Source organism: Natator depressus, chromosome 14, assembly GCF_965152275.1.
Source record: "Natator depressus isolate rNatDep1 chromosome 14, rNatDep2.hap1, whole genome shotgun sequence".
Classification (NCBI taxonomy): domain Eukaryota; kingdom Metazoa; phylum Chordata; order Testudines; family Cheloniidae; genus Natator; species Natator depressus.
The window spans coordinates 41,022,549-41,049,784 of NC_134247.1; the positions used below are offsets into that span (position 1 = coordinate 41,022,549).

General features: G+C 45.0%; 2 protein-coding genes across 2 annotated transcripts in view; one reads left to right on the forward strand and one right to left on the reverse strand.

The window, feature by feature from the left end:
* The window catches only part of LOC141998490 (zinc finger protein RFP-like), a 208,131-nt gene that overhangs the window by 60,433 nt on the left and 120,462 nt on the right, over positions 1-27,236 (forward strand). The window lies entirely within an intron of this gene.
* On the reverse strand, positions 600-26,235 carry LOC141998467 (butyrophilin subfamily 2 member A1-like). Its single transcript, XM_074971320.1, has 15 exons — positions 25,975-26,235; positions 23,978-24,325; positions 21,623-21,904; positions 20,129-20,233; positions 19,436-19,456; positions 17,485-17,505; positions 17,049-17,069; positions 16,612-16,632; positions 12,449-12,469; positions 12,013-12,033; positions 11,576-11,596; positions 7,602-7,622; positions 4,797-4,817; positions 4,044-4,076; positions 600-1,212 (listed from the first exon to the last, which is right to left on the reverse strand). Exons 1-15 carry the CDS (start codon positions 26,072-26,074, stop codon positions 695-697), a joined length of 1,575 nt encoding a protein of 524 aa, XP_074827421.1. The 5' UTR covers positions 26,075-26,235; the 3' UTR covers positions 600-694.

A 27,236-nucleotide genomic window follows, 5' to 3' on the forward strand; every position in this document is an offset into this window, starting at 1 on the left:
ATAGCAAAGTAAAAGGAGCTAAGAAGGAGCTTTAATGACCGCAGGAGCCTGGCCAGGAGATCCCCAGCTACTGAGAACAGTTTTCTTTATGGCACTAAAATAGCACCAATGGCCAGGAATTAATATAGGGAATTAATGAGTGACAGTCTCACTTTCAGCAACATGTCATAAATCTCCCCGTCCCGCCCACGTTCCCTTTCGTTTCCTACTGTCCTTTTCTATTCATTATTGTTCTAGCCCTCACTTTCCAGCCCTGGTTATTTTCCTGTGTCTCTCCTCCCTGTCACAGATCATCCCCCTTGGCTGCTCTCTTCTTTCCCTGATTTTATCCCTTCCCCAATTGCTGATCCTAGGCTGGGAGACCCCAATGGGATCGAAGGACACATCTGTACAAACCGCTCCCTGCTGCTGCTGCTGCTTCTCCCCAGCCCCACAAACCCTGATTGATTCATGCTGGATCCCTGCCCAGCCCCCACCTCTGCCCCTCAGGGCCCCTCTGCCCCTCCTGCAGCCCCAGGGGTTCCTCCCCCTCCCCCTCCCATCCCTGGGGCTGCAGGGAGGAAGGGGAGGAGCTTCCAGGGGCACAGAGATGAGGGGCCAGGGGCTGGGTCGATGGGAGTCTTCCAAGACCATAGAGACTGGGGTCCGTGAGGCTAGAGAGGCTGATTTCTGGTTCCCCCCTCTGCTGTGGGTCTCAGGGACACAGGCGGAGCCAGGTGTCTGTATCCCACACCCAGAGCCAGGGGCGGATTCTCTCCCCAGGGACGGAGCCCGGCGGGAAAGTGAAGATCGGGGCCTCGTCACCAGCACCGATAAATGTCACCTGCCCCCGGTCACAGTCCAGACAAACCCGGATCCTGCTGGGGGCCTGGCTCAGGGGCAGGAGGGTCACAGGGGAGGTGAGAGCCCGGAACTGACCCACCCACCAGTCCACAGCCCAGATCCCCCCCTCAGGGCTACGGCTGATCTCTCCCTTCCTCCCCACAGACTCTCTGGCCACCCCCACAGCCCAGCCTCCCCCACCCACCAACTCAACCTCCCAGCAATGTCTCCCTGCGGTGAATCCCTCACAGCCCAGCACACATTCCCAACAGTCAAATCTCTCAGGGTTGTCGGGCAGATCCTGCCGCATGTATCCCCATCTCACACTTTTCCCACCCTCAGACAGGACGAGGTGGGGATGAGCCGTGTCTGGATCCAGAGTCACATTCGCTGAGGAGAGAGAATCAGAGCGTGAGGGGCAGAGCTCGGCCCTGGGGGAGGGTTTGATGGCGTCAGTGTAGCCAGACAGCCAGCCCCCCCGCCCTCAGACCAGCATTGCGGAAGCCAAAACAGGGCACTTAACATAAATTCCAGCACAGCCTTTGAAGCTGTGAAAAGCACAGGTGTGCTGCTACAATGTGCCTCTGGGAACATATACAACGATTAGGCTCACAGCAGGCAGAGGCGCTGTGACAGACATGGCTCTTAGCCCCTACTAAATAGCATGATGCACACACACCAACATCCTAGGTGGGAAAATATTTACCTTAATAAAAGGAATGTCCGGTAGTCGAAACTTATTGTTTCTCTCCCTTGCAAGTGTGAACTACTCTTGCGAGAGCTGGCGTCGCCCAGACAGACCAGCCCCAATTTGGCATAAGAAAGGAGAAAGAGAATAAAGGAGTACAGAGGTATAAGTAGGGGACCTACAGCACCGTGATTTTTGAGTGCTTTTCACTATCTATCTGCTGGTCAGATAAGTGACAGCCTCCCAAGGCTTCTGCAGCTAAGAGGGTCCCTGAGCCTTGTCCCTTATTCGTCTTTCCGCGGAATTGAGTGACCGATCCTGGCTTGGCACCGCTGGAATCGAGAGATGCAAGGAGGGTAAGAAGCACCCACACCTGATCTCCTATCTTCAGTGTGCACATATTTTGAAATAGAGCTCTATACTTTGTTTTCTTTCTTTGGGATTGTAGCTTCAGTTTTGTAACTTGTTTGTGTGTGTAACATCTCTACATTTAAATAAGTAGGCACTAGCAATTTTGTAACCACATGATTAGAATCTAGTTTAATAAATTTTGGTAACCATTGTGCATAAGCCTGACTTGTTTCTCTGGTTTACTGTAAAGCAGCCAACACAATTAAAGAACCTCAGCCGTTTTGGCTATAAAGCCTGGCCATTAGGTGAGAGTACTAAGAGCCTAGCGTTGAGTTGTGCCGCCTCCACGGGGCAAACTCTTGGGGCACCTGTCAGTCAATCCTGACTGCCCGCTGCGAAGGAGCTCTGAGCTCTAGCAGTTAAAGTCACAGGTGTGGAGAGGCTCTTAGTGCTGCCATTGGGGCACCTGTCAGTCAGTGTTGACTGCCCGCTGCGAAGGAGCTCTGAGCTCTAGCAGTTAAAGTCACGGATGGTATAAACGGGCATAGCTGGCACTTCACCAAACATCCCTGGCCATCGGCTAACAGTCAGTGACAGAATCTGCCCCAGCTGGGGAGTAACTCAGGGAATCTCCTTCCTCCAGGATTTACCCGTCAGAGATCTCAGCACAGGGCTGGGGAGAGTCACTCCCTGGGCAGAGACGGGTCAGTGACGGTGAAAGTATCGGCTGGGCCAGGCCTGAGACTCAGAATCTTTCCCCTCCTGCCCCCACCTCTCCCCAGGGAGGGGACTAGATACTCTGGCAGCCCCAGCAGATGGTACAACTCAGTGAACATTGACAGAGCCTCCCCCCACCCCACCTTCAATCTCACTGTGCCCCAGCTGCCCCTGTGCTGGACTTTGCTATGGGGCCTCCCCACTGCACCCGGCCTGCTCTGAAAAGTCACAGCTCGGACAGCAACAGGCCACACGGTACCAGGATTGAACCTGCCCAGAATGTCACTGCTCAGCAGCAGTTGCAGCACCCAAGTACATTAGCTTGGGGCAGGGAGTGAGGGGGCTAAACAAGGGAAGGGGGTTCATGGTGGAAGCTACGAGTGTCGGCAGGGCCAGGACAGATTAAGGTTTTGTGGGGCCCTGGACCACAGCAAGTGAGGGCCCCTCCCCACCCCTTCTGTCTGCAGAACCCCCCCTCCCCACACTCCTGCTGGGGAAATGGGGCTGGGGCGTGTGGTCGTGCCCTGCTCTGCCCACCTGGCGCTCCAGCTGCAGAGCAGGGCAAGACCCCGCACCCCAGCGCCATTCCCTGGCTGGAGTGCTGGGCGGATGAAGTGGGGCAAGCCCCCTGAGCCCTGACCCCGCTCTCTGGCAGGAGCATTTGGCAGGCAGAGCGGGTTGGGGCACAGAGGTGCCCATTTTTCTGGGGCCCCTGGGCACAGGCCCCATTGGCCCAGTGGCAAATCCGCCACTAGGGAGGAGGTACAGAACAGGTGGCTGGTGGAAAGAGGGAGAGGGTCACGCTAGTAATGGGGAGGCTGACTTGACGTCCTGTTTACCAGAGACAGGACCATGCTGGGGTCATGGTGGATGGAGAGAGGAGAAAAGAGACAAGCTCACAGCACTGATCACAAGAGCTTCCCAGATCTGTATAATGGAGCCAGGGGAGCCCCTGTCTGTGATCAAGGCTCAGTTCCTCTGCTTGAGACAGGAGCAAGGGTCTCACACAGACACAGTCCCTGCTCACCCAGTCAGTGTGGGGTCACTGCAGAGCTCCTGGCTTTCTTCACGGGGGAAAAGATGAAGGAAGAAACAAAGGGACACTGGAGATCGCACATCAGCACAGGGAGATAGAACAAACTCCCCTGGAGAAGTGGCTGTGGAGGGCATCTCCCACAGTTTCTGTACAAGGGGTGGCAGCGGCTGTCACAGATCTCTGCAGGGTGCAGTGCACATGCCAGCGGTGGAGGGGCAGGAAGCGTAGATGCAATATGCTATAGATTCATTATGGTGTGGTAGGACATAGGCACAAACCCCACCTCACCTTGTGATGTGCCGTGAAATGAAGGGTGCTGGGGAGATCTGCCCTAAACTATCACATCCACTCCCATATACAAAGAAAAAGGGGCACATTGCCTCATGGGAACGGATATTTGGACATTGATAAAATATGATCTTTAATTACCTTCTTCTACAGGTGCCACAGATCTTCTCCACCCTAAAACCAGCAACATAATTAGAGAGGAGAGCAGATCTGAACATGTATTGCATAATCCAATATTGTACAAACTAATACACTGAGGGAAAAAGAAAGTTATAAGTTCATCAGAACCTCCACTGGACTGCATGAGTGTGTCTCTCCCAGGGTGGATCTTCACTGCAGAGTTAGCCCAGAATTTTACCTGGCTGTTGCCCCAACCTGTATAATGCGCAATCACAAAAATTCTGACTCAAGTTTGGTGGTGCTTTGCACCCAGGTTAGCTGGCAAGACTTTGGGTAGAAGCTAGAGCCCAGGTATCACTTTACTTCAGGTAGGTTACATGCCTACTCTGCAGTGTGGAGGGAAGATAATCATCTCAGGTGCTGATAGTCCTCCCGGGCCTTCACACAATTCCTCCTGGGCCATGGTTTTTTGGCCATTACCTACTTTACTACTGTATTGCTTATCAATTTTTCAAATTAGCTTTTGGTGTGAAATTCATCCAGTTTAGTCTTTCCCCACATTTTATAAAGTTACATTAACAAAGAAACCACAAAAGAATGATGGTGATGATGATAATAAAAAAGCAAACAAATAACTAAAAAGGTTTCCTACTGCAACAATTTTAAAATTTAAATTTAAAAGCAAACAACCCCACCACAATGAAATAAAGAGCCACATGAGACTCCAAAATGGTACAAAAAGTTTCATTTCAGAGGAAGGAGAATGATACTTACTTATCTCGTTATCTCGTTTCTCTGAAAAGGAAAGAGAAATAAATAGAATTTCCCTTGTCTTATGTTTTATTTCCCTTTATCATCAATACGACAGTAAAGACTGAGAGAAATCAACATCTTCTCCAGGACATCAGACAAGAGGATCCAGTGGTCCCTTCTGGTCTTAAACACTGTGACTCTATGGCATCTCAGTTTTTCAAATTAGCTTTTGGTATGAAATCTCTCCACTTTAGTGGTTCCCCACATTTTATACAATTACACTAACCCTTCCACAAAAATAATAATAAAAAGCAAGTAAACAAAAAAAGGTTTCATATTACAACACAATTGTAGAAGTTAAATTTTACAGTGAACTCCACAACATTTAAACAAACTGCCCCATGAAGATCCAATTACAAAAAAAAAGTCCTTTTCAGAGTGTGGATAATGACACTTACCAATTTCTCTATCTCGTTTGCCTAAAAATTAAACAGACAGACACATAATGTTTGTTAGGTATTTTGCTTTTTTTATGGTTTATTTCTCTTCATCATCACTGTGACAGTTAAGACGGATTATTTCTATTCAATCTCTTCTTCAGGAAATCAGACAAGATCAGTGGTGCCCGAACTTTTCCGATCACTCCCCGCTTGCAGTAATGGAATCTGTCTGCGCCCCCCCAGCTTCCATTACTGCACAGTTGACTCAGCAGAGGTGCTTGGGCTGAAGGTGGAGCTGGGGGCAGAACTGGGGATGGGGGAGGAGGTGGGGCTAGAGACAGAGCTGGCCTGGGGGAGGAGAGGGAATTTGGTAGGAACTGACCTGGGGGCGGAGCAGGGGGAGGATTGGAACAGTGGCAGGAGCTGGAGCTTAGTGGGGGGCAGGGGGCGGAGCGCAGCTGCAGATGGGATTGGATCTGGGCTGGGAACAGAGCGGGGCTGGGTGGCTATCCCTCCCTTCTCCCCATGGGAGCTAGCAGGGATCCTGCTTTGCACCTGCTCAGAGCCGGATTAAGAGGGGGGATTTAGGGGCTGCAGGCCAGGGCCCCAGGCAAAAGGGGGCCCTGCAAAAAGATCTCCAGACCGCCGAAAGTGCAGATCTTTTTGCAGGGCACCCGGAGCCCAGGGCGGTGGGCTGCAGCCACTGAAGCCCCTGCATTCCAGCCCAGCCTGGCGTTGGCAGGGAGGCGGCTCTACATGCTGGCATGAGCGGGGATGGGTGGCACTACCTCCCCACCCACAATGGGGGCTGGCCTGGGCCCTGCCACGCACCTCCTCCCCCAAACATTCCTTCGTTCACTCCTAGCAGGGCATACCCCACAGCTTTTGGACCACTGGACAAGAGGATCCAGTCATCCTTTCTGGTCTTAAACTCTGTAATTCTATTATTATATTGCTTATCAATTTTTCAAATTAGCTTCTAGTGTGAAATTCATCCAGTTAAGTCTTTCCCCACAATTCATGAAGTTTCATTTAACCCCCCGCCCCACACACACACACCATGAAAAGAAAGATAACAACTATAATAAAAAGCATGACGCAAACAAATGAAAAAGGTTCTCTACTGCAAAGAGAAAAGAAGGACTTGTGGCACCTTAGAGACTAACAAATTTATTAGAGCATAAGCTTTCGTGAGCTACATCGGATGCATCCGATGAAGTGAGCTGTAGCTCACGAAAGCTTATGCGCTAGTAAATCGGTTAGTCTCTAAGGTGCCACAAGTCCTCCTTTTCTTTTTACGGATACAGACTAACATGGCTTCTACTCTGAAACCATTCTCTACTGCAACAATGTTAAAACTTAAATTAAAGAGCGAACACCTCCACCACAATTAAACCAGCTCCCACATGAGGATCCAATCTGGTATTAAAATTTTCTTGTCAGAGGAAGGATAATGACACTTACCAATTTCTGTATCTCTTTTGCCTAAAAATTAAACAGACAGACACATATTGTTTGTTAGGAGATTCCCTTGTCTTATGTTTCATTTCCCTTTATGATCAATACAATTACAGCTGAGAGATTATTATTTCTACTCAATCTCCTCTTAAGGAGGTTAGACTAAACGATCCAGTCATCCCTTCTGGTCTTAAACTCTGTGACTCTATTGCTTATCAATTTTTCACATGAGCTTTTGGTGTGAAATTCATCCATTTTAATCTTTCCCCACGTTTTATAAAATTACATTACAAAACAACCCCCTATAAACCCTAACAAGAATTATAGTAATAATAAAAAGGAAGCAAACAAACTTAAAAGATTTCATATTGCAACAATTTTAAAAGTTACATTTGAAAACAAACACCTCCACCACAATTCAACAAACTCCCACATGAGGATCCAAATTGGTACAAAAATTTCTTATCAGAGGAAGGACAATCACACTTACTTATTTCTTTATCTCGTTTGTCTCAAAAATTGAAGAGAAATAAATATATATTGTTGTTAGGCATTTACATTTTCTTATGTTTTATTTCTCTTTATCATCAATAGGAGAGTAAAGGCTGAGAGAAATCAACATCCTCTTCCGGACATCAGACAAGAGGATCAGCTCCCTTCTGGTCTTAAACTCTGTGACTCTCTTGCTTATCAGTTTTTCAAATTAGACTTTGGTGTGAAATCTACCCAATTTAGTGCTTGCCCACATTTTATCAAGTTACTGTAATCCCCCAACCAAAAAGAAACAATTATAAAAAAAGCAAACATGCAAACAAACAAAATCAGGCTAAATATTGCAACAGAAGTGTAAAAGTTAAATTGAAAAGTGAACAATTCCAGAACAATTAAACAAACTCTCACATGTCAGAAGACAGGTAATGACACTTACCAATTTCTGTATCTCGTTTGCCTAAAAATTAAACAGAAATACACATATTGTATATTAGGAGTTTCCCTTTTCTTTTGTTTTATTTCTCATGATCATCAATATGATAATTAAGTTTTAGAAAGTATTTCTATTCATCTTCCTCTTAAGGATCATAGAAGGTTAGGGTTGGAAGGGACCTCAGGAGGTCATCTAGTCCAACCCCCTGCTTGAAGCAGGACTAATCCCCAATTTTTGCCCCAGATGACCCCCTCAAGGATTGAATTCACAACCCTGGGTTTAGCAGGCCAATACTCAAACCACTGAGCTATCCTGTCAGACTAGATGAGCTGGTCGTCCCTTCTGATCATAAACTCTGTGATTCTATTAGAATAATAGAAGTCTAATCCCTCGCACTCGTGGCAGGACTAAATATTATCTAGACCACCCCTGGCAGGTGTTTCTCTAACCTGCTCTTAAAAAACTCCAGTGAAGGCGATTCTACATCCTCCTTTATTCCATTTATTATGTATTCTGCCTGTTAGGAACTTTTTCCTAATGTCCAGCCTAAACCTCCCTCACTGCATTTTAAGCCCCTTGCTTCTTGTCCTATCCTCAGAGGTTAATGAGAACAATTTACCTCCCTCCTCCTTGTAACAATTTTGCATATACTTGAAAACTGTTATCATGTCCCCCCGCAGTCTTCTCTTCTCCAGAATAAACAAACCCACCTTCCTGCCCCTCTCATTAAAAGAGGGCCAGAACTGAAAGACCTGCCCACAGGGAGGGGGCACTAAGTGTCTTAACCACTAGGCCACCTAACCCACCGATGACTCTATTACCCTCCTACAGGGGGATCCAATTGTGTACAAAAATTTTCTTCTGAGGGAAGAAAATGACACTTATCAGTTTCTAGATCTCATTTCACTAAAACATAAACAGAAATACATATAAAAAATGTTATGGGCTTTCCTTCCCTTATATGTTATTTCTCTTTATCATCAATACAAAGTTGAGGCTGGGTGATTATTTTTATTCAACTTCCTTTTTTCTATTGCTTCCCCAAAACCACAGCCCCAATAACATTTTGGTGTGAAATTTATCTCGTTTAGATTTACCCCCAATTTTATAAAACTAGATTAACACACCCTGTCCTGGGGCACATCCCCTTCCCGGTGAGGAAGAGACGAAAACTCCTCTGGGCTCAAGTGACCTCATTCCTACAGGGCCTGCTCCACTTGGAAGAAATGATCTTCAGAGGGAGAGCTTGTCACAGGAGGGGGCAGCAAACAGGAGGAAGGCTGCTGGAACTCAGGGGAGCTGATTCTTGCAACAGAGCCAATCGGCCCCAGGGCAGCTGCCCCTTTTGCCCCTCACATCAGCTGATGGGGGGAACAAAAAGTTGGCTGTGTGCAGGCCCAGCCGGTGGCCAGCTCTTACCAGAGCACCGCACTGGTCCGTGTCGGCCCACTTTCACCTCTGTCTCTATTGATATGGGGACTAAGGCCCAGACAGCTTAGCAACACCCATACTTATGTCGCCGAGCCTGCCCAGAGAGCAAACAGTCCTTTTCCCCTCACTGGGTAACAGTGCCGCATATCGCAGAAACTGAGGTACACACAGGTTTCATAAAAATATTGCAGAAAATTCCCACTTCAGCACACCTTCCTGAACAAGCCAGACCTCTATAGGTTCTTTTGAAAGACTCGGAGACTGAGGGCTCATCTGCGATGAAAACTTACACCCCTCAGACATGTAGCTATGTCGACCCAACCCTCTATTTGGAAGGACTTTTAAGGGGAATGGTCTCTGGAAACATCCAAACAGGCCCTAAAATGGTCCATCCTATTACACCCTCCTCAGCCCGACAAACACAGAGAAGTAAAAATAAATCATAGAAAACAACAAATCTACATGCAGTTGTGTAACTTGGTCAAAAATTGTATTTGTGGGAAAAAGGGAAATTGAAACTTACCAACTTCTTCAGTAAGTTTCCCTGAAAAGTACAGAAATAAATATAAATTATTCTCATTGCCTTGCTTCTTGAAACAGAGTTAAAAGACTACATCCTATTGGTACAAAATTCATTAGAAGCATGGAGGGAAAAGTCCAATTTATTTGGAAATTGAGTTGGTATTCTTTATGGATGAAGTTCAGCAGGGCATGCACAGCTGTGTCTGTGTTATGTGACCGTGAGCATGTTTTTTTTTCCTAACTGAGGAACAGATGTGTTTATTTATTGATTTATGGCAGGGGCATGTCTATACGGGCTATCACTGTAATGTCGACATGAATTACACTTTATTAGGGGAAAAAAAGAGTTTAAGTACAAATATGAGAGGCTAGACTTTGCAGAATCTTCTCTCAAGTGGGACCGGAGAACTGGGAAGAGAGGGAGATGGAGGACCAAGCGGAACAGAGATGTATCTGCTATGATCCGATTCTCTGATTCAGTTCTATTGTCTGAGACTCTCCTCCCTTCTATTCTCTCCCTTGCACCTCTGTCCCCCTCCCCCTGGTTTCCATTACTGCAGAGTTGACTCAGCAGAGGTGCTTGGGCTGAAGGTGGAGCTGGGGGTGGAACTGGGGATGGGGGAGGAGCTGGGGCTAGAGGCAGAGCTGGCCTGGGGGAGGAGAGGGAATTTGGTAGGAACTGACCTGGGGGCGGAACAGGGGGAGGACTGGAACAGTGGCAGGAGCTGGAGCTTAGTGGGAGGTACGGGGTGGAGTGCAGCTGCAGATGGGATTGGATCTGGGCTGGGGACAGAGCGGGGCTGGGTGGGGCTCCCTCCCCTCTCCCTATGGGGGCTAGCAGGGATCCTGCCTTGCACCTGCTCAGGGCTGGATTAAGAGAGGGGATTTAGGGGCTGCAGGCCAGGGCCCCAGGCAAAGGGGAGCCCCGCAAAAAGATCTCCAGACCTTTTTGCAGGGCCCCCTTAGCCCAGGGCGGTGGGCTGCAGCCACTGAAGCCCCTGCATTCCGGCCCAGCCTGGCGTTGGCGGGGAGGCGGCTCTACACGCTGGCATGTCATTCCCCCCTCCGCTCGGCTGGAGCTGCGCGTGCCGGGAAGCTCAGTCCCACAAGAATCTTTCATTTGCAGGCACCGCCCCCACAGCTCCCATTGGCCAGGAATCACAGCCAATGGGAGCTGTGTGGGGCGGTGCCTGCAGGCGAGCACAGAACAGAGCATGGAGCCACCTGACCCCCCTCCCCGGGGCCTGCACCACCAAAGGGGAGCTGTCCCAGGTAAGCGCCCTGCACCACAAGCCACTGCCCCAGCCCTGAGCCCCCTCCTGCACCCTAACTCCCTCCCAGACCCCACACTCCCAACCTCCTGCCCTGAGCCCTCTCCCGCACTCCAGTCCCCTTGGTGCCAGCCTGGAGCCCCCTCCTGCATCTGAAAGCCCTCATCCCCAGCCACACCCTAGAGTCCACAACCCCAGTCAGAGCTCTCACCCCCTTCCACACCCACACCCTGCCCCAATCCACAGCCCCCTCCTGCACTCTGAATCCCTCATTTTTGGCCCTACCCCGGAGCCTAGGGGGCTCCACAAACTCTAATAGTTCCAGGCCCACAGAAGAGTTAATCCGGCCCCGCGCCCGCTTGAACATTCCTCCACGTGCCCCTAGGGGCCTGCCCCACTGTCTGCAGGCCTCTGAACTAGAGGATCCAGTCATCCCTTCTGGGCTTAAACACTATGACTCTATAACTGTATTGCTTATCAATTTTTCAAATTAACTTTTGGTGTGAAATTCATCCTGTCTAATCTTTCCCCACGTTTTATAAATCTATATTAAAGTTGACCCCCCCCCACACACACACACCTTCCCAAAACTGATAATAATAACAAAGTAAGCAAACTAAAAAGGCTTCCTACTGCAGCAAAGTTAAGTTAAATTTAAAATCAAACACCTCCACCACTGCTACACAAACTCCAACATTAGAATCCAAACAGGTACAAAAAGTTTCTTGTCATAGGAAGGATAATGACACTTACTTATTTCTTTATCTCGTTTGTCTAAAAATGAGAGAGAAATAAATAGATATTTTTGTTAGGAGTTTCCCTTTTCTTATGTTTTATTTCTCTTTATCATCAATAGGAGAGTAAAGGCTGAGAGAAATCAACATCCTCTTCTGGACATCAGACAAGAGGATCAGCTCCCTTCTGGTCTTAAACTCTGTGACTCTCTTGCTTATCAGTTTTTCAAATTAGACTTTGGTGTGAAATCTACCCAATTTAGTGCTTGCCCACATTTTATCAAGTTACTGTAATCCCCCAACCAAAAAGAAACAATTATAAAAAAAGCAAACGTGCAAACAAACAAAATCAGGCTAAATATTGCAACAGAAGTGTAAAAGTTAAATTGAAAAGTGAACAATTCCAGAACAATTAAACAAACTCCCACATGTCAGAAGACGGGTAATGACACTTACCAATTTCTGTATCTCGTTTGCCTAAAAATTAAACAGAAATACACATATTGTATATTAGGAGTTTCCCTTTTCTTATGTTTTATTTCTCTTTGTCATCAATAAGACAGTGAAGGCTGAGAGAAATCAACCTCCTTTTCAGGGCATCAGACAAGAGGATCAGTTCCCTTCTGGTCTTAAACGCTGTGACTCTATTCCTTATCAGTTTTTCAAATTAGACTTTGGTGTGAAATCTACCCAATTTAGTGCTTGCCCACATTTTATCAAGTTACTGTAATCCCCCAACCAAAAAGAAACAATTATAAAAAAAGCAAACGTGCAAACAAACAAAATCAGGCTAAATATTGCAACAGAAGTGTAAAAGTTAAATTGAAAAGTGAACAATTCCAGAACAATTAAACAAACTCTCACATGTCAGAAAACAGGTAATGACACTTACCAATTTCTGTATCTCGTTTGCCTAAAAATTAAACAGAAATACACATATTGTATATTAGGAGTTTCCCTTTCCTTTTGTTTTATTTCTCATGATCATCAATATGATAATTAAGTTTTAGAAAGTATTTCTATTCATCTTCCTCTTAAGGATCATAGAAGGTTAGGGTTGGAAGGGACCTCAGGAGGTCATCTAGTCCAACCCCCTGCTTGAAGCAGGACTAATCCCCAATTTTTGCCCCAGATGACCCCCTCAAGGATTGAATTCACAACCCTGGGTTTAGCAGGCCAATACTCAAACCACTGAGCTATCCTGTCAGACTAGATGAGCTGGTCGTCCCTTCTGATCATAAACTCTGTGATTCTATTAGAATAATAGAAGTCTAATCCCTCGCACTCGTGGCAGGACTAAATATTATCTAGACCACCCCTGGCAGGTGTTTCTCTAACCTGCTCTTAAAAAACTCCAGTGAAGGCGATTCTACATCCTCCTTTATTCCATTTATTATGTATTCTGCCTGTTAGGAACTTTTTCCTAATGTCCAGCCTAAACCTCCCTCACTGCATTTTAAGCCCCTTGCTTCTTGTCCTATCCTCAGAGGTTAATGAGAACAATTTACCTCCCTCCTCCTTGTAACAATTTTGCATATACTTGAAAACTGTTATCATGTCCCCCCGCAGTCTTCTCTTCTCCAGAATAAACAAACCCACCTTCCTGCCCCTCTCATTAAAAGAGGGCCAGAACTGAAAGACCTGCCCACAGGGAGGGGGCACTAAGTGTCTTAACCACTAGGCCACCTAACCCACCGATGACTCTATTACCCTCCTACAGGGGGATCCAATTGTGTACAAAAATTTTCTTCTGAGGGAAGAAAATGACACTTATCAGTTTCTAGATCTCATTTCACTAAAACATAAACAGAAATACATATAAAAAATGTTATGGGCTTTCCTTCCCTTATATGTTATTTCTCTTTATCATCAATACAAAGTTGAGGCTGGGTGATTATTTTTATTCAACTTCCTTTTTTCTATTGCTTCCCCAAAACCACAGCCCCAATAACATTTTGGTGTGAAATTTATCTCGTTTAGATTTACCCCCAATTTTATAAAACTAGATTAACACACCCTGTCCTGGGGCACATCCCCTTCCCAGTGAGGAAGAGACGAAAACTCCTCTGGGCTCAAATGACCTCATTCCTACAGGGCCTGCTCCACTTGGAAGAAATGATCTTCAGAGGGAGAGCTTGTCACAGGAGGGGGCAGCAAACAGGAGGAAGGCTGCTGGAACTCAGGGGAGCTGATTCTTGCAACAGAGTCAATGGGAGAAAGACAACTTACCTAGGGTATTCCGGTAAGGGGACGGGGAGGGGAAGCTACGACCTTTGTTGGGAAAATTCCAAGGCCTAGTGGGCTGTCCTGTCCCTTCCACAAAGAAGCAGGCACCAACAGGTGCCAGGTCCCCTCCCCTGCTAATCCGCTGGGGTGCCTTGAGCCCTGGGGGGCCCCCAAAGTCGGAGCCCAGGGCAGCTGCCCCTTCCCCCCCCCCCAGCTGATGGGGGGAACAAAAAGCCGGCTGTGTGCAGGTCCAGCCGGCGGCCGGCTCTTACCAGAGTACCACACTGGCCTCCGTCAGCCCACTTTCATCTATGTCTCTATTGATATGGGGACTAAGGCCCAGACAGCTAAGCAACATCCATACTTATGACGCCGAGCCTGCCCAGAGAGCAAACAGTCCTTTCCCCCTCACTGGGTACCAGTGCCGCATATCGTAGAAACTGAGGTACACACAGGTTTCATAAAAATATTGCAGAAAATTCCCACTTCAGCACACCTTCCTGAACAAGCCAGACCTCTGTAGATTCTTTTGAAAGACTCGGAGACTGAGGGCTCATCTGTGATGAAAACTTACACCCCTCAGACATGTAGCTATGTCGACCCAACCCTCTATTTGGAAGGACTTTTAAGGGGAATGGTCTCTGGAAACATCCAAACAGGCCCTAAAATGGTCCATCCTATTACACCCTCCTCAGCCCGACAAACACAGAGAAGTAAAAATAAATCATAGAAAACAACAAATCTACATGCAGTTGTGTAACTTGGTCAAAAATTGTATTTGTGGAAAAAGGGAAATTGAAACTTACCAACTTCTTCAGTAAGTTTCCCTGAAAAGTACAGAAATAAATATAAATTATTCTCATTGCCTTGCTTCTTGAAACAGAGTTAAAAGACTACATCCTATTGGTACAAAATTCATTAGAAGCATGGAGGGAAAAGTCCAATTTATTTGGAAATTGAGTTGGTATTCTTTATGGATGAAGTTCAGCAGGGCATGCACAGCTGTGTCTGTGTTATGTGACCGTGGGCATGTTTTTTTTTCCTAACTGAGGAACAGATGTGTTTATTTATTGATTTATGGCAGGGGCATGTCTATACGGGCTATCACTGTAATGTCGACATGAATTACACTTTATTAGGGGAAAAAAAGAGTTTAAGTACAAATATGAGAGGCTAGACTTTGCAGAATCTTCTCTCAAGTGGGACCGGAGAACTGGGAAGAGAGGGAGATGGAGGACCAAGCGGAACAGAGATGTATCTGCTATGATCCGATTCTCTGATTCAGTTCTATTGTCTGAGACTCTCCTCCCTTCTATTCTCTCCCTTGCACCTCTGTCCCCCTCCCCCTGGTTTCCATTACTGCAGAGTTGACTCAGCAGAGGTGCTTGGGCTGAAGGTGGAGCTGGGGGTGGAACTGGGGATGGGGGAGGAGCTGGGGCTAGAGGCAGAGCTGGCCTGGGGGAGGAGAGGGAATTTGGTAGGAACTGACCTGGGGGCGGAACAGGGGGAGGACTGGAACAGTGGCAGGAGCTGGAGCTTAGTGGGAGGTACGGGGTGGAGTGCAGCTGCAGATGGGATTGGATCTGGGCTGGGGACAGAGCGGGGCTGGGTGGGGCTCCCTCCCCTCTCCCTATGGGGGCTAGCAGGGATCCTGCCTTGCACCTGCTCAGGGCTGGATTAAGAGAGGGGATTTAGGGGCTGCAGGCCAGGGCCCCAGGCAAAGGGGAGCCCCGCAAAAAGATCTCCAGACCTTTTTGCAGGGCCCCCTTAGCCCAGGGCGGTGGGCTGCAGCCACTGAAGCCCCTGCATTCCGGCCCAGCCTGGCGTTGGCGGGGAGGCGGCTCTACACGCTGGCATGTCATTCCCCCCTCCGCTCGGCTGGAGCTGCGCGTGCCGGGAAGCTCAGTCCCACAAGAATCTTTCATTTGCAGGCACCGCCCCCACAGCTCCCATTGGCCAGGAATCACAGCCAATGGGAGCTGTGTGGGGCGGTGCCTGCAGGCGAGCACAGAACAGAGCATGGAGCCACCTGACCCCCCTCCCCGGGGCCTGCACCACCAAAGGGGAGCTGTCCCAGGTAAGCGCCCTGCACCACAAGCCCCTGCCCCAGCCCTGAGCCCTCTCCTGCACCCTAACTCCCTCCCAGACCCCACACTCCCAACCTCCTGCCCTGAGCCCTCTCCCGCACTCCAGTCCCCTTGGCGCCAGCCTGGAGCCCCCTCCTGCATCTGAAAGCCCTCATCCCCAGCCACACCCTAGAGTCCACAACCCCAGTCAGAGCTCTCACCCCCTTCCACACCCACACCCTGCCCCAATCCACAGCCCCCTCCTGCACTCTGAATCCCTCATTTTTGGCCCTACCCCGGAGCCTAGGGGGCTCCACAAACTCTAATAGTTCCAGGCCCACAGAAGAGTTAATCCGGCCCCGCGCCCGCTTGAACATTCCTCCACGTGCCCCTAGGGGCCTGCCGCACAGTCTGCAGACCTCTGAACTAGAGGATCCAGTCATCCCTTCTGGGCTTAAACACTATGACTCTATAACTGTATTGCTTATCAATTTTTCAAATTAACTTTTGGTGTGAAATTCATCCTGTCTAATCTTTCCCCACGTTTTATAAATCTATATTAAAGTTGACCCCCCCCCACACACACACACCTTCCCAAAACTGATAATAATAACAAAGTAAGCAAACTAAAAAGGCTTCCTACTGCAGCAAAGTTAAGTTAAATTTAAAATCAAACACCTCCACCACTGCTACACAAACTCCAACATTAGAATCCAAACAGGTACAAAAAGTTTCTTGTCATAGGAAGGATAATGACACTTACTTATTTCTTTATCTCGTGTGTCTAAAAATTAGAGAGAAATAAATAGATATTTTTGTTAGGAGTTTCCCTTTTCTTATGTTTTATTTCTCTTTGTCATCAATAAGACAGTGAAGGTTGAGAGAAATCAACCTCCTTTTCAGGGCATGAGACAAGAGGATCAATTCCCTTCTGGTCTTAAACGCTGTGACTCTATTCCTTATCAGTTTTTCAAATTAGACTTTGGTGTGAAATCTACCCAATTTAGTGCTTGCTCACATTTTATCAAGTTACTGTAATCCCCCAACCAAAAAGAAACAATTATAAAAAAAGCAAACATGCAAACAAACAAAATCAGGCTAAATATTGCAACAGAAGTGTAAAAGTTAAATTGAAAAGTGAACAATTCCAGAACAATTAAACAAACTCCCACATGTCAGAAGACGGATAATGACACTTACCAATTTCTGTATCTCGTTTGCCTAAAAATTAAACAGAAATACACATATTGTATATTAGGAGTTTCCCTTTTCTTATGTTTTATTTCTCTTTGTCATCAATAAGACAGTGAAGGCTGAGAGAAATCAACCGCCTTTTCAGGGCATCAGACAAGAGGATCAGCTCCCTTCTGGTCTTAAACGCTGTGACTCTATTCCTTATCAGTTTTTCAAATTAGACTTTGGTGTGAAATCTACCCAATTTAGTGCTTGCCCACATTTTATCAAGTTACTGTAATCCCCCAACCAAAAAGAAACAATTATAAAAAAAGCAAACATGCAAACAAACAAAATCAGGCTAAATATTGCAACAGAAGTGTAAAAGTTAAATTGAAAAGTGAACAATTCCAGAACAATTAAACAAACTCTCACATGTCAGAAGACAGGTAATGACACTTACCAATTTCTGTATCTCGTTTGCCTAAAAATTAAACAGAAATACACATATTGTATATTAGGAGTTTCCCTTTTCTTTTGTTTTATTTCTCATGATCATCAATATGATAATTAAGTTTTAGAAAGTATTTCTATTCATCTTCCTCTTAAGGATCATAGAAGGTTAGGGTTGGAAGGGACCTCAGGAGGTCATCTAGTCCAACCCCCTGCTTGAAGCAGGACTAATCCCCAATTTTTGCCCCAGATGACCCCCTCAAGGATTGAATTCACAACCCTGGGTTTAGCAGGCCAATACTCAAACCACTGAGCTATCCTGTCAGACTAGATGAGCTGGTCGTCCCTTCTGATCATAAACTCTGTGATTCTATTAGAATAATAGAAGTCTAATCCCTCGCACTCGTGGCAGGACTAAATATTATCTAGACCACCCCTGGCAGGTGTTTCTCTAACCTGCTCTTAAAAAACTCCAGTGAAGGCGATTCTACATCCTCCTTTATTCCATTTATTATGTATTCTGCCTGTTAGGAACTTTTTCCTAATGTCCAGCCTAAACCTCCCTCACTGCATTTTAAGCCCCTTGCTTCTTGTCCTATCCTCAGAGGTTAATGAGAACAATTTACCTCCCTCCTCCTTGTAACAATTTTGCATATACTTGAAAACTGTTATCATGTCCCCCCGCAGTCTTCTCTTCTCCAGAATAAACAAACCCACCTTCCTGCCCCTCTCATTAAAAGAGGGCCAGAACTGAAAGACCTGCCCACAGGGAGGGGGCACTAAGTGTCTTAACCACTAGGCCACCTAACCCACCGATGACTCTATTACCCTCCTACAGGGGGATCCAATTATGTACAAAAATTTTCTTCTGAGGGAAAAAAATGACACTTATCAGTTTCTAGATCTCATTTCACTAAAACATAAACAGAAATACATATAAAAAATGTTATGGGCTTTCCTTCCCTTATATGTTTTTTCTCTTTATCATCAATACAAAGTTAAGGCTGGGTGATTATTTTTATTCAACTTCCTTTTTTCTATTGCTTCCCCAAAACCACAGCCCCAATAACATTTTGGTGTGAAGTTTATCTCGTTTAGATTTACCCCCAATTTTATAAAACTAGATTAACACACCCTGTCCTGGGGCACATCCCCTTCCTGGTGAGGAAGAGACGAAAACTCCTCTGGGCTCAAGTGACCTCATTCCTACAGGGCCTGCTCCACTTGGAAGAAATGATCTTCAAAGGGAGAGGTTGTCACAGGAGGGGGCAGCAACCAGGAGGAAGGCTGCTGGAACTCAGGGGCGCTGATTCTTGCAACAGAGCCAATCGGCCCCAGGGCAGCTGCCCCTTTTGCCCCTCACATCAGCTGATGGGGGGAACAAAAAGTTGGCTGTGTGCAGGCCCAGCCGGTGGCCAGCTCTTACCAGAGCACCGCACTGGTCCGTGTCGGCCCACTTTCACCTCTGTCTCTATTGATATGGGGACTAAGGCCCAGACAGCTTAGCAACACCCATACTTATGTCGCCGAGCCTGCCCAGAGAGCAAACAGTCCTTTCCCCCTCACTGGGTAACAGTGCCGCATATCGCAGAAACTGAGGTACACACAGGTTTCATAAAAATATTGCAGAAAATTCCCACTTCAGCACACCTTCCTGAACAAGCCAGACCTCTATAGGTTCTTTTGAAAGACTCGGAGACTGAGGGCTCATCTGCGATGAAAACTTACACCCCTCAGACATGTAGCTATGTCGACCCAACCCTCTATTTGGAAGGACTTTTAAGGGGAATGGTCTCTGGAAACATCCAAACAGGCCCTAAAATGGTCCATCCTATTACACCCTCCTCAGCCCGACAAACACAGAGAAGTAAAAATAAATCATAGAAAACAACAAATCTACATGCAGTTGTGTAACTTGGTCAAAAATTGTATTTGTGGGAAAAAGGGAAGTTGAAACTTACCAACTTCTTCAGTAAGTTTCCCTGAAAAGTACAGAAATAAATATAAATTATTCTCAATGCCTTGCTTCTTGAAACAGAGTTAAAAGACTACATCCTATTGGTACAAAATTCATTAGAAGCATGGAGGGAAAAGTCCGATTTATTTGGAAATTGGGCTGGTATTCTTTATGGATGAAGTTCAGCACGGCATGCACAGCTGTGTCTGAGTTATGTGACCGTGGGTATGTTTTTTTTTTCTAACTGAGGAACAAATGTGTGTGGTTATTGATTTATGACAGGGGCATGTCTATACGGCCTATCACTGTAATATCGACATGAATTACACTTTATTAGAAAAAAAAAAAAAGAGATTAAGTACAAATATGAGAGGCTAGACTTTGCAGAATATTCTCTCAAGTGGGACCGGAGAACTGGGAAGAGAGGGAGATGAAGGACCAAGCGGAACAGAGATGTATCTGCTATGATCCGATTCTCTGATTCAGTTCTATTGTCTGAGACTCTCCTCCCTTCTGTTCTCTCCCTTGCACCTCTGTCCTCTGTCCCCCCATCAATAAATTCACAGGCATTCTTCTTTATTTAGGACCAGATCAGCAGATCACACATTCTTTTCATGTTAAATTCCTAAATTTCCCTTATTTATTTATTAGACAAAAAAAACTTTATTTCTAGTATATTTCTCCCTCTGATATTTACCTTTCATTTTAAAGAGATAAACAGTGAGGCCAATGCAACAAAGCAAAATCACCAGGATCACACTCTGACCCACCATCCAGGGATTCACCCTTGGGAAAAAGGGATCTGAAAAACAAAACACCCAGGGCTTACCTTAGTTTGGAAGTGGTGACTAAAAACAGATTTTTTTCCCCACACAAATACAGAAATAGTGCCCAGCAGTATTTGTGTGAGCTAAGAGTGAAAGAATGGACATGTCTACACTACACAAAAGACCAGAAATTGATTTTAAATATGGCTCCAAACAACACAGCTTTACCACTGATTTATCCTTGAAAACACAGCCCTGATTTGATTCATTGCTATTCAGAGAGCCAAAGAGATCGGGGCAAATTCTCTGCTCATAAAACCCCATTGATTCCAATAGGGTTATACCAGAAAAGAATTTGGCCTTTAGCAGCAAGCAATATTCAGAAACTGCCAGATTAATTAGCATATTTTTGAAAAATCCACCGTTACCCCCTAATTTTGGGAAAAAGCATAATCACAATTTGTCCAAACACTTGTGCAGCAAATTAACTAATTTCAATTTGCTCTTCTTGTGTTCCCAGTGATTCAGTCATCTAAACAGGATGGAATTTTCAAATGTACCTAGTGTCTTTTCCACACATGGTTTGTGTTCTGATTTAGTGAACCTGGGCCAACGCTCTTATGGGGTCATTCTTCAACTGGTTCAAGAGTTGACAACATATGAGGGTTGTACCAATTTAAATAAATTGATGCACAAAACCTGAAATCATAAATCAGTTTCATAGTGCTCTATCTCCATTTAGCTGAAGTTGATAAGGAATTGACTGAAGCTAAATCTATTTAGAGTACTCTGAAACTTATACAAGAAGTGTTCACACAAGTGGGTGGCATCGATTAACTAGTTAATCAGTGCATCTTTTGTGTGTAGAGAAGGGGTAAAATGAGTCCTTTTGTGGATCCAGACCAAAGTGAATTAAGGAGCACAAGTCCCATTGAACATCAGTAAAAACAACATCACATGACGTAGGTGACATTTCACACAAGTAATGAAGTTGGTGAAGTGAACAGATCACTAGAGCCCTGCGTGGATACAAAATTGGTATCTGCATCCAGTCTGCAATCCCCCAAAATGATGAGGATATCTCATCTGTGGGTTTACAGGGCTTTACAGATCACAATCAAGCCAAAGTACAAAATTTATCACATTCAAAAAAATCATGAAGGTGAATTTAAGGTTACAGGAACCTACTGAATCAGTGGATTGAATGAAAGTTTCCTCTCAAAACCTGTATAGTCTGAATACTCACAATTAAGGGGCTCAAGTTGCCTAAACTGTGACCCTGGAAAAACACCGGCCCTCCTATCTTCTGTGTTTCTACGTGGATTGTGAAATATTCATCACAGATGTTTCAGTTCTTTTCTTCCTATATTTTGTTTGGTTTCTAGTGGTGGTGAATTCAATGTGGGATTTGGATGGTAACTGACCTGCTATATAAACTGCCGATTCCTTTTCTTGATTGAGAAGGGTGTTCCTGATGCAACAGGACAAGTTTTGGTTTGAATGTTCTGTTACAATGATCGCAGTTTCTGTTTCAAACAGGCTGTTATCTCCTTGGGATTTTGTTTCAGAGAGTGATGGTAAATGTCGTCCATTGAGATCTCTCCATAGCACCTCAGGCTCTGGGTACCAACCAGCTGATCGACAAACCACCCGAATCCCTCCATCCTGGTGACCTTCAACAGAGAGGAGAGGAGCAGAGCCCAGACCTAAGGGGAAAATATATAAGAGTGTTAATTCCATACATTAATTTATAAAGCAGAAGGGATGAGAGACAGTCTGGGGATCCCTTACTCACATGAGAATGCACTAATTCAAGCGGGTAGTCAGTAGAAGGGATAAATGAATACTGGAATGTCTGAAATCCCAGCGCTCATGGACACACAAAAATATGAACGAATATATAAAATAAGTTCACTGAGTCAGTGGGAGATATTGTTGGCTCAAGACAGGAGCAACTGAGTGCTGAGCACCTTTGGAGATACGACCACATAGATCCCTGAATAGGATCTGAACTTTTGAAACTCTGATAATTAGTGCATCAGATAGATAGATAGATATTTTAAAATTAAATTGGCTTCATGGTTACATTGTCAAAGCAGCTCAGTCTTCACTAAGAGTGGTAAATATATAATTTCCCCTTCTCACTAGGACACTCTGCAATCCATGTACATCATATTGGTTCTGCTTTGAGCAGGGGGTTGGACTATATGACCTCCTGACGTCCCTTCCATCCCTGATATTCTAGGATTCTATGATTCTATGATTATGATATAATTGTGTAGCATCTTGTACAAGATGTGTCAAATAAGGTGTCAATGGAAAAGTTATGATTTACTGAATAAGATTATCCTATTTGAATGCATGTATCATTTTTGTATCTGGAGTTATGAATATTGACTATGCATCTGTATTTCAAATGTTATTGTTCTGGGTAACACCCAAAACTAGCCTTTCAGGTACAACAGTGAAGAAGCTAGGCAGGGCTAATGGCCCATCAACGCAAATAATGAGCCATGGAAAAGTCTTGTCCTTGACACTTCAGACAGCCGATGAATAATGGCTGCCATGACTCATCAAGAATGCAGGTGCATATGACTAGATAACATGATACTGAATTCCTTTTTGGTACCTATATTTTTCCACAAACTGGGCTGGGAACCTGGCTTGGACCAAAGGGGTTCCTGCCATATGAAAGAAACTGTAAAAGGTTGAAGTGACATCACCAGTGGGCCTCACTTCCCACATAACTCAACTCCTGGATATACCTCTGGAAGAGTACAGACTTTGAACTGAGGAAGTGCTGGTCCCAGGTGGGAAAGATGGAAACCCTGCCTATGTATGAAACATCTACAAACTGCTTGTACTATCTAATAGGGTGAGACACTGTTTGATTCAAATCCTGTGTGGTATATTAGGCTTAGACTGGGTTTTTGTTTATTTGCTTAATAATCAACTTTGGTCTATTTGCTTTCACTTATAATCACTCAAAATCTATCTTTCTGTAGTTAATAAATCTCTTCTACATATATATATATATATTAATGATTAAAACACTGAGGGAGAGAAAAACTGGGTAATTGTAATAATCTTTACTGGTCAGGCTTTTGACCAGGGCGGGTCCGAGGTTGGGGAGCTGGGGTGTGTTTTGGCTGAAGTCTCACTATTGTTGGTTCATGAGTGCCTGGCCAGATGCATTCATGAACACAGCTGGGTGTGGTCCCGCCTCTGGATGTTGGTGTGAGTGCAAGTGTGGAGGGCTTTACAGCTTGCCATAATGTCACAGTGCAAGAAGGAACCCAGATTGGTGAGACAGAGGGCTCAGCTGTACCCCAGTTCCCGGTGGTACCCGGGGAGAACCCATCACACCCGCTACCACATTATACAATCTCAGCAAATAAGAACGCTGCATTTTATTTTAACTACACCCCGAAGCAACAACCAACCCATCAGAAGGCCATAAATGTCTGTCAGTCCCACCTTAGCCACACATCCTAGAAATGACTGCTGAGCAACTGGAAGGCCATAGTTGTCAAGAAGTCCTTTCCCTCTTAACTGTTTTGGGAGTCAATCAAGATTGAGCAAGAAAGTGCCTTGGCCATCCTGAAAATGTGTTTAATAACATGTTGGGAAAGTTTTCAGCATATTTTTCCAAGTATGAAAGTGGCTGTTTGCTGAAATTTAGATACGCTGTGTTGTTGTAAACTATTTCACAAGCAGGGAGTCACAGTTGTTGTAATAGGAAAGACCACACAAAGCTAAAACTGAGACAAGGCACTGACCTGCTACCCGCAGTTCCAATACGGCTTCTTCATAAAAAGTATCATCTTGAACAAAGCAGTGGTATTGTCCTTCATCAGAGCGTCTGATATTGAGAAGCCTCAAGGGAACATTTCCATCTGTGAGTCTGGCTTTCAAAAGCTCTGTCCTTCCCCGATACTCTGGCACCTGCTCTTCATACTGATCCTTCCCATCACGGTACAGGTGCACAACAGTTAAAAACTCAGAGCGGAACCATCTCACTTCCATGTTTGCAGCGCTCATCCGGGGGGACAGGTGACAGGGTAACACAGTTTCCTGACCCAGGATGGCAGCGACAGGGTCACGAGGTCCAATCACTGTGAACTTTGCTGGAAATGCACCAGGACAGCAACAATAACAAAAAGCAGGTCAGAGGAAAATGTTAATTTGATATGAAGGACTCAGCCAAGAGGTTCCATTTCAGACAAACTTTCCAAAAACTTCAGCAGGGACAGACACTTGGCATGGAACATTTCAGCCTGAATGGTTAAGAGAGAGCAGCACTCATGGGCAGGGGGACTGGGGCTCTGTTACAAGAATACTCAGCCTGCGTGTATGGCACAGCACACAGCACTGAGATGGGGCATGGAGCGGATAACAGGCAAGCTTGGCGCATGACCCAGGCGCAGATCATAGGACAGAGAGTGGGAAGGTAAGAGTTGGTAGGTTCAGTGCATGACAGAGGCACACAGTGCTGACATGGGGTGAGAAGCTGAAGACAGGTGTATTCAGCCCATGTCACAGTCACACATCAGAGAAACTGAGGTAGAAAGCTGAGAATGGACATGTTCAGTGAATAGTTGAGAGAAACTTACTATTCAACATCCCGTTTTTCTAAGTGCTCTCAAATTGACACGCTTACTGACATTGCCATGAAATTTGCTGGGCCTCAGCAGGAAAAAGGGTAGGGTTGTTGGGCCATATTTGGTGTTCTTTCACCAAGGTCTTCCTGAGGCATGGCCCTATTGCTAGAGCCAATTTTGGGGCTATTATGGTTCAATACTTCACATGCTCAAGAGACCAAATAACCAAACTTCCTGAACATTATTGCCTAAAGACAAAACGGTGCACTATGGAAAGGAGACATCCATACCCTCCTCCTGGGAAGCAATTCTTATCTCACAGCATGCCCCCCCAAACCCACTTATACCGTGGCTGTTTACAAGTGAAAAAGCACTTTATACATCACCTAAGACCCAACCCACCAGTTCCTTAACTTGTTGTTCTGTACCTTCCTTAACCCTTTTTTTGGATACCACATTCTAAACCAGGTGGGTGTAAAGGTACATCCCAACCAATGCTAGGACAAACCATTCATGGCTTTGATAGACTTCCTATTTTCTATTGTGAACACTAACTTCAGAATTGTAAAGTGGGATATTCAATATTGGTGAACAGAATTGTGGGGAGAACATAAAAGATTCAAGTTAACTTCCCAACTCTCTCCCTCTCTCTCTCTCTCATATGGATATTATGGGACTACCATGCATATAATGCCTCATAATACAGTGTATACGACACCTAACCTATATGGATTAGCTAACAGGCCCAATTTAAAAAGTCACACAACATCATTATATTCTGGTTTTTCTTTTGTTTTTGTGCACATTAGTCTCAAATTATGGCTCTGATCTTTTTTTTTTTTTTTACATCTGAAACCCACTAAGTTATTTGATTTTCTTATTTCTTATTGTTATTATTAAACTCTTCAATAAGTGTCCACCGAATTCCCTGGGCATCTTTGACAATCTTTTAAAAATACTTGTGTGAAGAAACAGACGTGGGCACTGTCCCAGGAGCAAATAAAATAACGCAGGAGCAACACAATCAGGGCAAAAATTGAATAATGAAGATGCTGATCTTGCTGTTTGATTAAATTCACAAACTGTGAGCAGTTCCATTGACTTTGAGTGGAGCATGTTGTTCAGGGGCCTAAATTAATCCCCTAAAATACAGCAGACACAGAGCAGATTCCTACCTGATTCCATCTTGTGAACATAAGAAGTAAGGAAGAAAACAATAAAACCCGGGAGAGGGGAGCTGGCTCTGGAGCTGTGGCAGAATGAGAGAACCTTCATCTTCTTCACTGTAACTTGATCTAGAAAACAGGAAGAAGGAGGAAAAAACTTTCCATAGTGAGCATAACACTGACTAACATTAAATTATTAAAGTTAAACATTAAAGAGGGCACGGTAAATAAAAAAGGAACAAATGCATTGTTAAGTGAACTCTTTCATATTTGGAGTGAGAACAGCCATTGCATTAAAATTGAAAATGTGTTTCCTTTACGGGCCTGATTTTGTCCCATCTCTACAAAATCCACATTAAAAAAAAAAGTCAGAGCAGTGTAAAGGTTGTTAGTAATTCCATCAATGGAGAAAAAAGTTTTAAGGAATGAGAAATTGTGTGTGTGTGTGAGAGAGAAACATTCTTGTTGTTGTTTTTTTTTTATCCATTTCCTTTCTTTCAACATATCAGATGCAAAATGATTCAGTCCCATAAACAAAGTTATTAAGTAACAGGGACCACAGAGAAAGACACTTCCCATAAACTTGCATTTGCAAGAGTTTGTAACTTTACAAAACAGAAATATACAATAAGTTAATTCATAACAAATCTCCCTTTGAATGCACTGGGAGCAGGAGTAGGTCCATCCAGTTTTCTTGAATAAAATAGAGGAGGAAAGAAATAAATTCTTAAATCAAATAACCAGAACAGTCTGGCATTACATTGCAATGAAAGCAGAGGGGAAAATAGCTCACATATCATTTTGAAGATATAGTTCAAATGCAAAGTTTGTATTCAGAGTAAGACACAGCTATCCTGGGATTATTGGATCATTTGGCAGTTAATAATTCATGCAGGGAATAACTGTCTACAAGGAGCTATCAAGGGAGATGTTATTCGAGTGACAGAAGCTCACCTACCTGATACATCCTGGAAATAAGCTTTGGGACAGTTTTAAGCTCTCTCTGGTGTTCCCAGGTTTCTAAAATCCTCATCCATTCTCCTCTAGTTAGTTTACATTGTCAGTGACTATTTCAGTGATGAGACTAAAAAATCAATTCTTAATAAGAAATTACAGAAAGAGCTGAATCCTGGTCTTTTCTTCCATGTTTCTGCCAAAATGGTGTTTATTTTTTATTGGACACTGAAGAGAAATGTGTCTCTCTCGATGCCTTCACTAAGCTAGAAAGCAAAAGTAGAAAAGGAACTGGAAAGCTATGGTAATTTCAGTCC